Source organism: Stegodyphus dumicola, chromosome 12 (assembly GCF_044657685.1).
Source record: "Stegodyphus dumicola isolate Sdum_Otavi_A_Nest chromosome 12, ASM4465768v1".
Classification (NCBI taxonomy): domain Eukaryota; kingdom Metazoa; phylum Arthropoda; class Arachnida; order Araneae; family Eresidae; genus Stegodyphus; species Stegodyphus dumicola.
The window spans coordinates 72,479,409-72,492,594 of NC_140779.1; the positions used below are offsets into that span (position 1 = coordinate 72,479,409).

The following is a 13,186-nucleotide window of genomic DNA, read 5'->3' on the forward strand; positions in this document are numbered from 1 at the left end:
ATGCCTTCGTGGAGGACTTTCTAAGGGGAACTGGCTGGCATACACGTTACACATGGGGAAAACCACGAAAATGCCCAAGCAGCCAGCCCGTTCGAGGGATTCGGACCTCGGACAGAACAACCAGCGTTCAGTGACTTTATCGCTCGGCCGCTGTTTCATCAGGAGGAAAAAAAAAAAAAAAAAAAAAAAAAACATCTTTAGGTGACATCCACATACATCACTGGATAAACTCCTGAATCTTCAAATAATTCGAATGAGAAAATCATGGGATTCTCCATTTATGATACGATATGATGTTCTATAACGTAATTTAAATTTATACAACCATATAGTCTAAATCATATTGTCTTTTCTGTTAACCACAAGCTCAATTGATGGTATTTGCTGGTGTACACGTCCAAGTGTTTTTTCTTTGATCACCTAAATTCATTGAAGTATCCTGAAATTATCTTCAAAAGCGTCCAACTTTTTGAAACATCTTGGTATGTCTGACAGCCAAATTTCTCTGCGAATTTTTGCTTATTTTTCTCCCTAATTTTCTTCTTTCTTTCTACAGTTATTTTCAGTGCACACACAAGAAAATTAAGATTTTTCGATTGTTAGACTTCCATAAATTTTGCTTTCTTGTCAATTTTTTAAAATATCAATTACATGAATTGCGTTTCAGCTGAAGACAGCTTTTCATTTTCTAGTCATTTTAACTATAAATAAAAAAAGCGAAGTCCAAAGGATAAATATTTTAATTAAAAGATTTTTGCTAAATGACAAAGAAATAAAACAGTCCAGCAGGGTTAATTCTGTACCACCGAGTAACCCGATTCTTATATGGGCTGAAACAATCTAAATCATATTAAAGATCATGTTTTTTTATACAATCTATAAAGCGAGAGAAAAATTAGCTTCTTAAAACATTCTTTCTAAGAGGATTAATATAAAAGATTATATTTATATATATATTTTTAAAGCTGGGACTTGAACCAAACTGTAAAATTTTTAAAGTTTAATTTACATGGTGGTTATAATTAAAGTTCCAATTTGAAATGGTCATAAAAGGAAAACTACCGTACCAAATGTTATCAAACTTGGGAATCGTGTAAAGGAGGTTATGGGAATTTATTTTCAGCGAGGAAAAAATAGTTAAAAAAACTCATCACCAAGGGGAAAATGACGCTGTATACAAGATTCTTAAATGAAATAAGACACGAAAACATCTGCTTAAAATGTGTTTAATATTTTCCGAAACGTGTTACGAAGCATGTTCAATGTAGCGTCTAGCATTTTCCGAAAGCAAGTTAAATCCTGTTACAGCATTCTCAACAGCAGCTCTTAGCATATCGGGAGGAATGTTACAGACATGTCAGTGTTTAACATTTTTCATTTCTGCCGAATTGTTTAGATTATCACCATAAACAGTGCTTTCGAGAAAACCCCATAGCTAAAAGTCACAGAGGTTGAGGTCTGGTGGGAAGAGGGGAAGTGTTGGCGTATAAGACGTTCATTCGTGAAATGTTGCCTAAGTAACTGTGCGACACACGTGAGGTGGGGCCCAGCCGTGCATAAAAATCGTAGTGTCTAAAATGCCACGTTACTGCAGTTCGTGTATCACGAAACATTTTAACATTGACTCTAAGTGAGCTGCAATCACAGTGGTCCAGCTGTCGACTGTTCTTCAGATAAAAATGGTTCAGTTATAAAACTAGCTGTCATTCCACACCAAACGGTGTGGAATGACTGCTATGCAATCGAATGTAGTAGGAGAATGCAATGGAACTAGATAGATAACATGAGGGATTTTTTTTACCCCAAATCGATTAAAAGCGTTTTGAATCAGTATCTTCATGTTTTAGGGCCGAATTCAGGCCTCAAAAATTACAAATTAGCGATCGGTAAGAAAACGATTTCCAGATTGTACGCACTTGTGCGAGTGATTTGCGATCTCACATTTTCTAATCGCTAATTCGTGGTTTTCACGGACGAATTTCTCACTTAAACGGATGGTGCACTCGACGTTTATCGAATTTAACGCCTTTAAATGGTAATTTTCTTAGTTCAAAATTTCTTAAGGGTATGCAACATATTAAACCCGTGTAACAAAAGGTTAAGTTAGATTCCGACCCATATTTCGTTTAAAAATATTGCATACAGCGCCATTTTCCCCCTGGTGGTGAGGTTTGGAACTTCCCTTTTTTCGCGGAAAATAAATTCCTATGATCTCCTTTACACGATTACCAGGTTTGATAACATTTGATCCAGTAGTTTTTGTTTTATGACCGTTTCAATGTGGAACTTTAATTATAAACACCCTGTATATTATTAAATTTTAATTGAAGCTATGCGTTATATGTATACTATGCGTAAGATTTCCGCTTTTATAGAAAAAATAAAGAATCGAAGCAAATATACTTAGGATAATGGAACAAAACTGAAAAAAATTCCCCTCCCTCCGAAAATAAAATATTGAAACTTCGACCTTGAATTTATTGGATTATCGAAATATTCAATATGACCTATCTTCTAAGTCCTAGTTCCGACAACATTTCCGTCAAAAATTCCGAATTACTTAAGCTGATGTAAAAGATTTAGTATATATTCACTGTATGTTAGTAAAGTAATCAGAGTGTAATAAAAATAGATTATAGAATTTACGCTGATGCAACTTTTTGTCTGACTGCACAACATGTAATGGAAGAGAAGGCTTGTAGAGATCTGTTTTCGACATGCCTCTAAAAGTAGATGTCATACTCCTTTTGTCTCTTCAATATCAAAAAACTTTCCTTTGAGAGGCAACTTTAGTTTTTGGGAAAGAAAAAAAATCACAAGAAGACAAATTTGAAAAACATGCAGGACGATTGAGTACACATACTTATTTTCGGAACACAAGCGGTTCTCCGACTGGTTATTGAATAATGAAAAGATGCATTATCATGCAATACAAAACATTTGGAATACGTTGTCTGACTGAAAACGTAAGATTAAAAGTCATCTGCTTAATTCACAACCATTTACAAGTCAACTACTGGGGCAATTGCAGAATCGTTTTGATCCTGAGCTTCTAAGACAAACCTTATATCACTGGATTTAAACACTTCTTTAATCTTCCGAGAACATTCCTTCTTTAGCTCACATTCCAAGAATATTAAGTGAATACAATTATTGCAAAAGAAAATGAATATTCATTTGCACTACGGCTTGGCAGTTCTGCTTTTTGTGTCTAAGTATACAACAATATTTTAAATATTTACAAATAAAATATTAAATTGGAGATTTAATTGGAGCCTCACCAGTTGCCTAGCATTTGAAGATTGTTAAATACTAATTGTTTGTTGCGAAGTCTAACCCAGGGTTTTGGATGGTTGGTTTTCGTAGTTTTCTAGGTTCTCTTTACAAAGGTTCTCTATGAAAGCATCTTAACCAAATAGCTCCCATATTCTTTCTATGTTCAAATAACCAACTAACCTAGTTTAAGTGCGATTTCCAAATGAAGTTACTAGCAAATCCCGAATACTCATTAAAAATCATGTAGCTTGCCAATCGGGAGTAACATGAAAGATACGGCGCCAATAATTTAATTGCTGTTACGGTACGCTGTTTCTAAATTTAGATGGTCATTCCTTAATTAAATAGCCCACAAGCGGCCGAGCGGTAAAGACGCTGAGCACTGGTAGTTCGGTCGGAAGTTCGAAACCCGTGAACGGGCTGGCTGCATGGGCGTTTTAGTGGTTTTCCCCCTGTGTAACGTGTATACGAGCCAGTTTACCTTAGAAAGTCCTCCACGAAGGCATCCCTCCCTTTAGGCAGATAGCCCTCGTGTGCTTTGCCATAATTAAATAATCCAATCCAATCCTTAATTAAATATAATTGATTTGTAACTTCTACTAGAGCTGACGGTAAAAACTGAAGTGCAAATAAATAATATCGTGTGCAATCTTGATTAATATAAATTAAAAATTTTGCATAGAAAAATATTTGCATTCAGACAGAAAGTTTTTTTGAAATATTTGCAATTACTTTATAAGAAGGATTTATTAATAACCGTAATAATTACTTATTATATTACTGATGATTAGGATTCAGGTCTAGACAATTACATTCTAAATTAGAATTTTAAAAATATAATGAAAATAAGCTACGCACAAAAATACATTTTTACAGATTAAATTGACATTAAATACAAAAATACAGAATGTTGGGTGTCGTTTATATAATTATTCTTGCTTGTCCACAGAATCTGCTGACTTATCCAGCCATTAAGTAGCTGCAGATCATTTCTACATAACCATTGAACTTCCATTAATTCAGTCTCTACAGGGTTGTATGTTTATATCATAATTTGACTTTTATAAAAATGATTATTCTAAATCTTATATTTCTATAAAAATATACTGTGCTTTAAAAATATGGATGATAGTATCTGCCGCTCTTTCAGCCACTTCAAAAGCAACAGTTTGTTTAGAAATAAATTATGCAGTTAATGTCATAAAATATTTTCATTAAATTCAAATAAACATTAAACGAAAATTCTCAGTTTTAGACAATTCGATTTAAACGAAGTAAAGTAGCAGACGATAAAACCCCGAAGGTAAAAATTTACTCTTAGGAAAATGTACTCTTATTTTTTTAAAAAAAGGAAGAAAGAGAGAAATTTTAAAAAAATTTTAAAAATTTGAATAATATCATCTATAATTTAAAAAATAGATTTTCATATAGTATTAATAAATATTTATTACGCCTTATCGTGGGAAAAAATTTCATATAATTAATTCTCCGTAAATTTTTACTTGAAATTTAAGGTTAAAAATAGCTGTGGCAATTGAGTGTAACAAAAATCCATAGACCACATTTGGCGTTATTATCGCTCAAAAAAAAAGGTGCCAAATTTCAAAACGCGAAAATATGTAAATTCGTGTATATCTTAGAAAATTTTGAATAAAAAAGTCTAATTTTTTGCAGATATGCTTAAAAATACACCTACTTTATAATGATGGTAAAAATTTTATAGGTTATAATTCAAAATTTTTTTCAAAAAATTTATAAAAATTATTTAAAAATAGAAATTTAAAAAATAAAACACAAAAAATGGGTAAATTTTATTTGGAATGAACCTAAATTTCGAAATGTGAGAGAAAAAATAAAAAAAGTTTAGTAAAAAAAGAGATATTAATAAATATTTGCCAAATTCAATTAACATTGAGGAGCTAAAATTTTGAGAGCTAATATTTTAAAAACTACTCGTACGATTTTTACGAAACTTGGTATTCTGGCATAATTTGAGCCGTAGAATCGAAATATGGAAAAAAAATTGGTATGTTATTTCAGAAAAAGTCCGATTTTGTGTCAAAATACCTATGTTAGAACAGTGCTATATATAAATCTAATATATATCCTAAGTCGCGCTTTCGAGACATGAAAAACGCAGTTTGAATTTTGTCAATCGGCCCAGTAGAACGGGAGATATAGCACTGTCCCATTTCTTTTTTTTTTTTTTTTTTTTTTTTTTTTTTTGAGCAGTGTACATAATGTTCTTAATGTATCGCTAGAAGAAGTCCAGAGACGTAAGATAGAGACTTCGTGCAGGCCACATAATTAGATCATCTCCTCCAATCCCATGAATTAGAGAACCTCTCATTTAAGGCTTCACGTATAGAAAAGGAGAAATGAAGAGGAGCTTCGTCCTGCATGAAAACGACGTTACTCCCAGTTACAATTTCCGAATCATCAATTTGTGGAAAGAAATAAATTTCCAGTATATCCTGATAAATGCTTCCGGTTATGCTGTCTCTGTGAAGAAGGAAGAAAAGCCTGACAACCCGATCGTACAGCAAGCCACACTAGACATTCACTGTTGAAGAACGACGAACTTACTGGTGGCTTTCACTCGACTGCTGCGATCCCTAAATGCGAAAACTATGACGATTGACACACCCTTTGATATGAAATGTCGCCTTGTCTGTGAAAAAAATTGTGATTTAAGATGCTTTCCTCATCATGAAAGCAGCAAATTCAACTCGCTTAGTTTTGCCCTCAGTCTTAATCTCATGCCTAAGCTGAATCTTGTAGGCTTGAAGTCATAAACTCTTATGAAGGTCGTTTTAATTGATAGTTTTGGGAAAACCCAAAAGAAACTTCAACGAGTAATGGACGTTTAGGACTTCTAACATAGGAGCACAGGACTATCTTATGCGTTCGAAGTGCGTGGTCATCACCTTTTACCACGCTTCCAATTTCTTTGAATTTTTCATCCATCGGTTGAGAGCTTTATCATCTGGAGCCTTTTCTCCGAGATGTAATATATACCATTTACGTTGCACTGCTACAATTGATTTAAATTCTGCATACCACAACACAAATTGCGCTTTTTGTTGCATGGCCCACATCTCTCGGCACGATATGAGGATGGAAGAAAACAGCTAAAAAAACCTCTATTAGCAACGCCATCTATACATAGTGAGAGGTGAAAAAACTTATATTCTTTCACAACATTCCAACATTAGAATTATTTTCGTGCATTTATGAATTAATTTTTAATAAGCTTGAAAAATTCCGGCATTCCTTTTCGATGACTCTGCAATCACATAAATAAAATTTAATATATGAATGAATATGAATTTTTATAAAAAGAATCACAAATAATAGCAAAATCTGAATTTAATGGTCTATTTGAAAGCAAAGGAGGATATTTTATATTTTTAATAAAATAAAAGTCACAGTTATGTAAAATTCAGATGTTCATTATTAAAGTCTTTTGAAAAGAAGGTTTTAAAATGAAATATGCAATGTATGACAACTCTGGGCTCTCTTTTATCAAACTAGTAAAAAAATATAGAAAAAATAATTATAATTAAAGAAAGGAAAATGTAACAAATTATATGTTCCATTTCATAAAAATTAATGATAACCAAATAAATTAAAGTTTTCTGTGATAAAATAAGAAATTTCAAGTCAATGTGCAGAAAGCAATAGTGCATGTGCCCACAAATGATTTACACTAAAATCCAGAATTTATAATCAAGCAACCAGTATGAAAGGAACTCTAGGAAAAATTATAGTTTCATGTAATAATTCTTATTAAATTTCATGGCACCGAGAAATGATTCCTTCATTTTTTTAATTTTTTTAATAAAATACTGCCTTTAAAGATAAAACCATTAGAATGAAACATTCACATTATATGCAGTTTTCTTGTTATTCAGCCAGCTTGAACAAGAGACAAGAACTCAAGGAAGCATTATTTTTGTTAAAAATTTTATTAAACAGCTTCCTATCAATTTAAATTTAAATTTGATTCAATGTAACGCTACTGATTTAGAAATAATGTACATGAAAATAAACTGTCAATTCAACTAATTTTGACGGTTCCTATTATGTTGTTCCTAATTATTTAAAACTGAAATGATTATATGTCAAAAAAGAAATGCAAAATGAATTATTAAAAGTCAAGTATCAGGCAAATCCCTTCCTCTACACGAACAAAGATCTCAATGCGTACAATACATTGTATTTTGTGTTACTGTAAATATAAACTGAACAGTAAAATATGCTCTGATTTGACTTTTCTAAAATTTTGACGAAAGCTAAAAAACGCTTTTATCTTTAATCGCCATTAAGCATTGTGACTATTTAATAAATTAAATCAATGCTGTAAAAATTCTGTTCATACATACAGCAAGACAAAATGTGACGACATGAAAAATAACACTTGAAAAGGATTTTTCATTTCTTGCAACCTAATTAATTTGAAAGTAAAAAAGTAATTAAGTGAAATTAAAACTAACAATAATAACTTGTCAGCAGTTTAATGTACCTATTTATTTCATCCATATAAAAAGAGTTGCAGGTGTACTTACTTTCTGGTTTTCTACAGGTTCATCGCAAAATTTTGTTTGAGTTTCACTGCATTTAACTTCTACTGCTTTTTCTGGTGTAAGCAACAAATGATGAATTTCTTCCTGTGGTAAATTTTAACCATTTGTTAATTATAATATACGTACATACATAGAGAGAATGGATGGAAAATTAAAAACAAGCTGAAACCTGTGAATCTGAATGACTGTATTTTAGAATACATTGATCCCTTTCAAGAGTGGAATTAAATCTGCTGCAGGAAAAGTTAAACACATGGCATAACACAGAGATGCATGAATAAGTCCAGTGCTCAAGTTCAGGATCCTAAAAAAATTATTGCATGTTAATAATGTTTCATTTAAAGTTTGCATCATATTGGCTCAAATGTCTTTTTACAATGCGATTCTAAAAACCGCACTTAGTACACAGTTAAATATTAAAGAATATATTAAGACAATTTATTATTTATTTCTTAAATTGGTACTAATTTCTTAAATTGACTCCGATCTTGGCGTCAAAAAAGAATCGCCAAAAAACAAGGGGCACCCAATTGTAAACTTTCAGCCTATACCGTTTTGAGGACCGTACAAAATCGCCAAACTGTTGTTAATGCCAAGTGCTGCCAAAAGTAATTGCGACAACCCTAACGCAAGAAAGGAAGTATAATAGTAAGTAACTATCTAAAGATTATTGTTTTAATTTTTATGAAAGGTTTATTTCATGTAATACTTTTTTATTATTATAATTTATATAAAAAAAGGCTAAATATAACTGAATGGAAGCATAAGAGTAAATAAAAAAAGGCTAAATATAACTGAATGGAAGCATAAGGGTAAATAACTATTTCGGATCATTATTATAATAAATATATATTTTAATAAATATTTATTATAATAAATATAATTTTTTCTATATATATATTATATACATATATATATATATATATATAGAAAAAAGGCTAAACATAACTGAATGGATTCCTACATAGCTATTTCGCTACCAAGTTATCGCTAAAGCACAATTTCATCTCGTTGGTTGTTCAAACATAATTTTCTATAATGAATGATGCCTTTTCTTTGAAAATATTCTATTGCAGACTTTTCGTCATGGGCAATTCCCAAATTGTTAAATCCATAGGATATCAAAAAAGGATTTAAAAATTAAACTAATCGTTCAATGGTGTCTGAAGAAATATAGAACTACTATCTAAACTTACGTTAATTTGAAATCAGCGCGTACGCGAGATTTGGCGTGCTGTTAAATGGGCGCGTTTGCTAGATTTGGCGCTTTTTCGCTTACATTTTCGCTGCAATTTTTTACGGTTCTCAAAATGGAATGTAAAAAGTAAGTGATGATTGATTTAAAGTAATGATTAATTTAATGATAAGAACATATATTTGCTCAGTTTCATCTCAAAACATGCCATGTAAAGTATTTAAATAGTTTTATCTTTGAACAATTTTTAAAATTTTAAGTCCAGATACATGAGATTATTTTGTATGCAAATTATTTTTTTCTTCTAAAACACTTATAAAAATTGGCAGTCTTCTTATATGTGATGCGATCTCTTCTTACTTCAACAGTTTTCTTATGTCTATAATCATCTTATTTCCAGACAGTGGTAATCAAATCATTAAATTATATGCAGTGTCTTCTTATACACAGGCCACTGTGGCAGTTAATTAATAACTCTAAATAATTACAAGTATTTTATTAAGAAAATTAAGTGGCATAAATAACTATTGTACTTTTTGTAAATTTTAGTATAAAATATAATACTCAAAACATATAAATCACTTATGTGCTGAAAATTATATTCTACACTTCAATATTATCCAGGTTACTGGATATATTAGTACTTCCTTATTAAAGCAGCCACCAAATTTATTTGCGAAAATCAGGAATGCATATTTCAAATAATGCTAAAGACTTATACAGTGGCTGCTTTAATAAGGAAGTATCCATTTAATAATTAAAATTTATCAATAAATTTGAAACACTTCAGTTTTTCTTATATAGGTAAGAAACTACATATCCCTATTATATTAATTTTTAAATTAGTTCATTAATTTATCTTCACACTGAATTATTAAGTAACTGTTTAAAAATTACACCATATTATATTTTTAAAATCTTTCATAATTGCAATTCTATTTCAAGAACTATTTGCAACATATAAATTTATTCATATGTGAAAAATTTATTCCATATGTTTATTATGTAAAAAATAGATAAATCTGAATTAAAAAGAAAATTTTAAAATAATAAGAAATTTTAATAGCTATTTAAAGCCCCTACAGTTTTTGACTTTTTTAGATAGCATAAAGTCAAACTTCAAACAGACTGGTGACTGGTTCCTAACAACAGAGTGAATTATCGCTTGATCGGCAGTTAATGGCAGAGTTTTGAGAAGATTTTTAAAACAAACCTTTCAATTAAATCAGAACTGAAAAATTAAGGCACTTGTCTGGTGCCCAGATAAACCATCACAACTGAGGCGATGAAATTTATAACTAAATCTAGTATCCAACTGATTTTGATGGCTACACACGCCGAAGTTGGCTCAAAATTCTCACCGGTGTAAAAATTTAAATGTCGGCAGCTATAATACAAAACCGCAGACGGCAATATCGATGATGATGATGATGATAATTTAATTCTTATCAGAGCTAGCGAAACCTAATAATGCGATCTCGAGAGGCAGAAACACGTTCTATCTTAAAATCCGAAAATCTCATCTTAAATATCCTGGAACTTATTGCATTCTGGTAATAAACGAAAGAGAAGTGACAGTAAAGATCTAAATCATAAAACGTCTGGTTATTAACCTTATATCTTTCCCCAGCAGAATTTAACTAATCGCAACGAAGATCTTTAACTTAATAAGATTCTAAATTCTAAACCTAAACCTGAGCCAGCTTTTTACAAGTAAGAAATTTCTAAATCTAAACTGGAATTGCATTCGCAAACGACACACATCACTGTCACATCACCGACACACAATTCTTGAGGACAATAAATTCAATGCATCTAAAAAAAATTTGACTGGCACTTATCTCCTTCCAAGCATCTGGAAGGAAATACATTTTAGCAACAAATTTAAACATTTCTTTCTACAAATAGTTCCCCCTCCCTCTGCTTTCCAACGATGCACTAAATGCACGAGCATGTGCATTTAGTATAAGCATTTTAAACTTCGACCTCCTGACCGTCAACTTTCTCATACATGTTAATAACTTAAACACACTAGCCTTCAACGAACGCCTTAAATTCGAATTATTCCTGAAGTGCTCAGATTTAAAAATTTCATTGAACTTTAGCGTTGGCTGGGAAGCCTAACTTTAACTACGTGCATTCACAAATCTAGCTTTTACTTTAACTTATTACCATAGCATGCAACGTTGCACTTAAATATTTTATGCACACAACATCATTTTACTTTTATACATAGTTAACATAAAATGTTTACGCTTATAAAACTAATTTAGTACACATACTTCATGAACATTTAAAATTCAATTTATATTCAAAAGATTACTCAGTTTGAAGTTTACATCAGAATGTATAGAAGTTGCTTACCTGTGATATAGTACCTACAATACAGTACGTTAGCTACGGATTAGAGTATTTAAAAAGGGGACAGAAACCCATCCTGCAAATTAACAAAAATTTAGGAAATGAATTTAATGTTACTTAATTTTTTTAATAAATTTATTTCTTCATTTTTGGGGGGGGTCATGTGCTCATGTGCACAAATAGAGGTGCCATCACTGCTACTAAGAACGTTAAACACGACACAATGCAAAGCGCATCTAAGGGGCGAAGCTCTCATGGATATCTCAATACTCCGAAGTCAGCTCTGAACGATATCTGAGAGCTGATACTACGCCTAAGAATTGCCAAGACTGAACAGGCTCACACTGTTGGAAAAAAAGGAGCTAAAAATATCGTTTTAACATTATTCAACGAAAAAGCAGCTAATGACTTTAATAATATTCCGTTGTCAGATGATACAGTAAGTCGATGAATTAATAAAATAGAAAATTTCATAAAAGAGTCACTTATTTAAAAAAAAAAATAAAACACTGCGAGTATTTCGCATTGCAACTGGATGGAAACACTGATATAACGAACTTTGTTCAATTATTAGTTCATATACGCTTCGAAGCAGTTAAACGAATTACCGAAGAGTATTTATTTTGCGAATCTCTTCATGATAGAGCAACTGCAAATGAATTTTCAAAGTAATTGACAATTTTATGTTTGAGAATAAGCGCATGGCCGTATGCAGTGACAGAGCTCGGGCTTTAACAGGAAAGCATTCCGGTGTTATTTCTCAAATAAAAAGGAAGTCGCGCTTGAAACTTAATTTTCTCACTACTCTATTCATCGCGAAGCTTCAGTATTCAAAACAGTCCCCAAGACCTGAAAATCGTTTTAAATCAAGCTGTGAAAATTGTTAATTTTATTAAAAGCTGAGCTTTAATTTCTAGAATATTTACGATTTTATGCCAAGAGATAGGTGAACATGAAACGCTTTTGTTACATTCCGAAGTAAGATGGTTGGTTATCCAGAGACAAATTTTTAAATAGTCGTTTAGAACTTCGATCAGTAATTCAGATTTTCCTCTGTGATTCAAAATTTAAATTGCAAAAAAGTTTATTTAGTGAATTATGGTTGGCGCATTTAGTATATTTAGCTGATATTTTTGGAAAGTTAATAAAAAAAATCAAGCTAATAACGAAGAATTGTATAATAATAGTTTAAGCTCTTTATTACGTTTAGAAAGTTTTCTAAGGGAAAATAATTTGAAAATGAAAGGATTATCACCTGGCACTAACATATCATTGTTTTTCAATGATAAATAATTTGAAAATGTGTTTTCCCGAAGATTATGAAAAAGAAAATTGGATTAGAAATTCATTTTGTTCAAATATATCTGAAACTTTATCTGGTGAAGGAAAAGAACAATTGATAGAAATTTTCTGTGATCGAATTGTAATTGAAGATTTTAAAAATGACACACTTGCTAACTTTCGGCTGAATCAGAAAAAAAGACTTTAAAGGCATTTCAAATAAAGCTATTAAATTTTTATCACCCTTTTGCAGAACCTATTTGTGTGAACAAGGATTTTCTTCCATGTTATATTTAAAAAATAAATACAGAAGAAAATTAAATGTGGATCTCAATTTACTGTTTAAACTAAGTGAAATAAGACCAGACATAAAGAAATTGATCTCTCTTAAACAAGCCCAAATTTCGCACTAAATTTTAGAATTATTATAACTTAAATTTTGATCATTAAAATAGTAACTAATTTTTAATCTAATATTTTATTTGTG

At 31.0% G+C, this 13,186-nt stretch overlaps 1 protein-coding gene across 2 annotated transcripts in view; it reads right to left on the reverse strand.

The window, feature by feature from the left end:
- LOC118189581 (dynein axonemal intermediate chain 7-like) overlaps nucleotides 1-13,186 on the reverse strand; it is a 94,553-nt gene that overhangs the window by 3,055 nt on the left and 78,312 nt on the right. For both annotated transcript variants that reach the window (XM_085806567.1, XM_085806568.1), the window contains 2 exons: nucleotides 8,032-8,166; nucleotides 7,845-7,946 (listed from right to left, as the gene is read on the reverse strand). In XM_085806567.1, coding sequence (XP_085662693.1) covers nucleotides 7,845-7,946; nucleotides 8,032-8,166 — 237 coding nt within the window. The remainder of the gene's footprint in view (nucleotides 1-7,844; nucleotides 7,947-8,031; nucleotides 8,167-13,186) is intronic.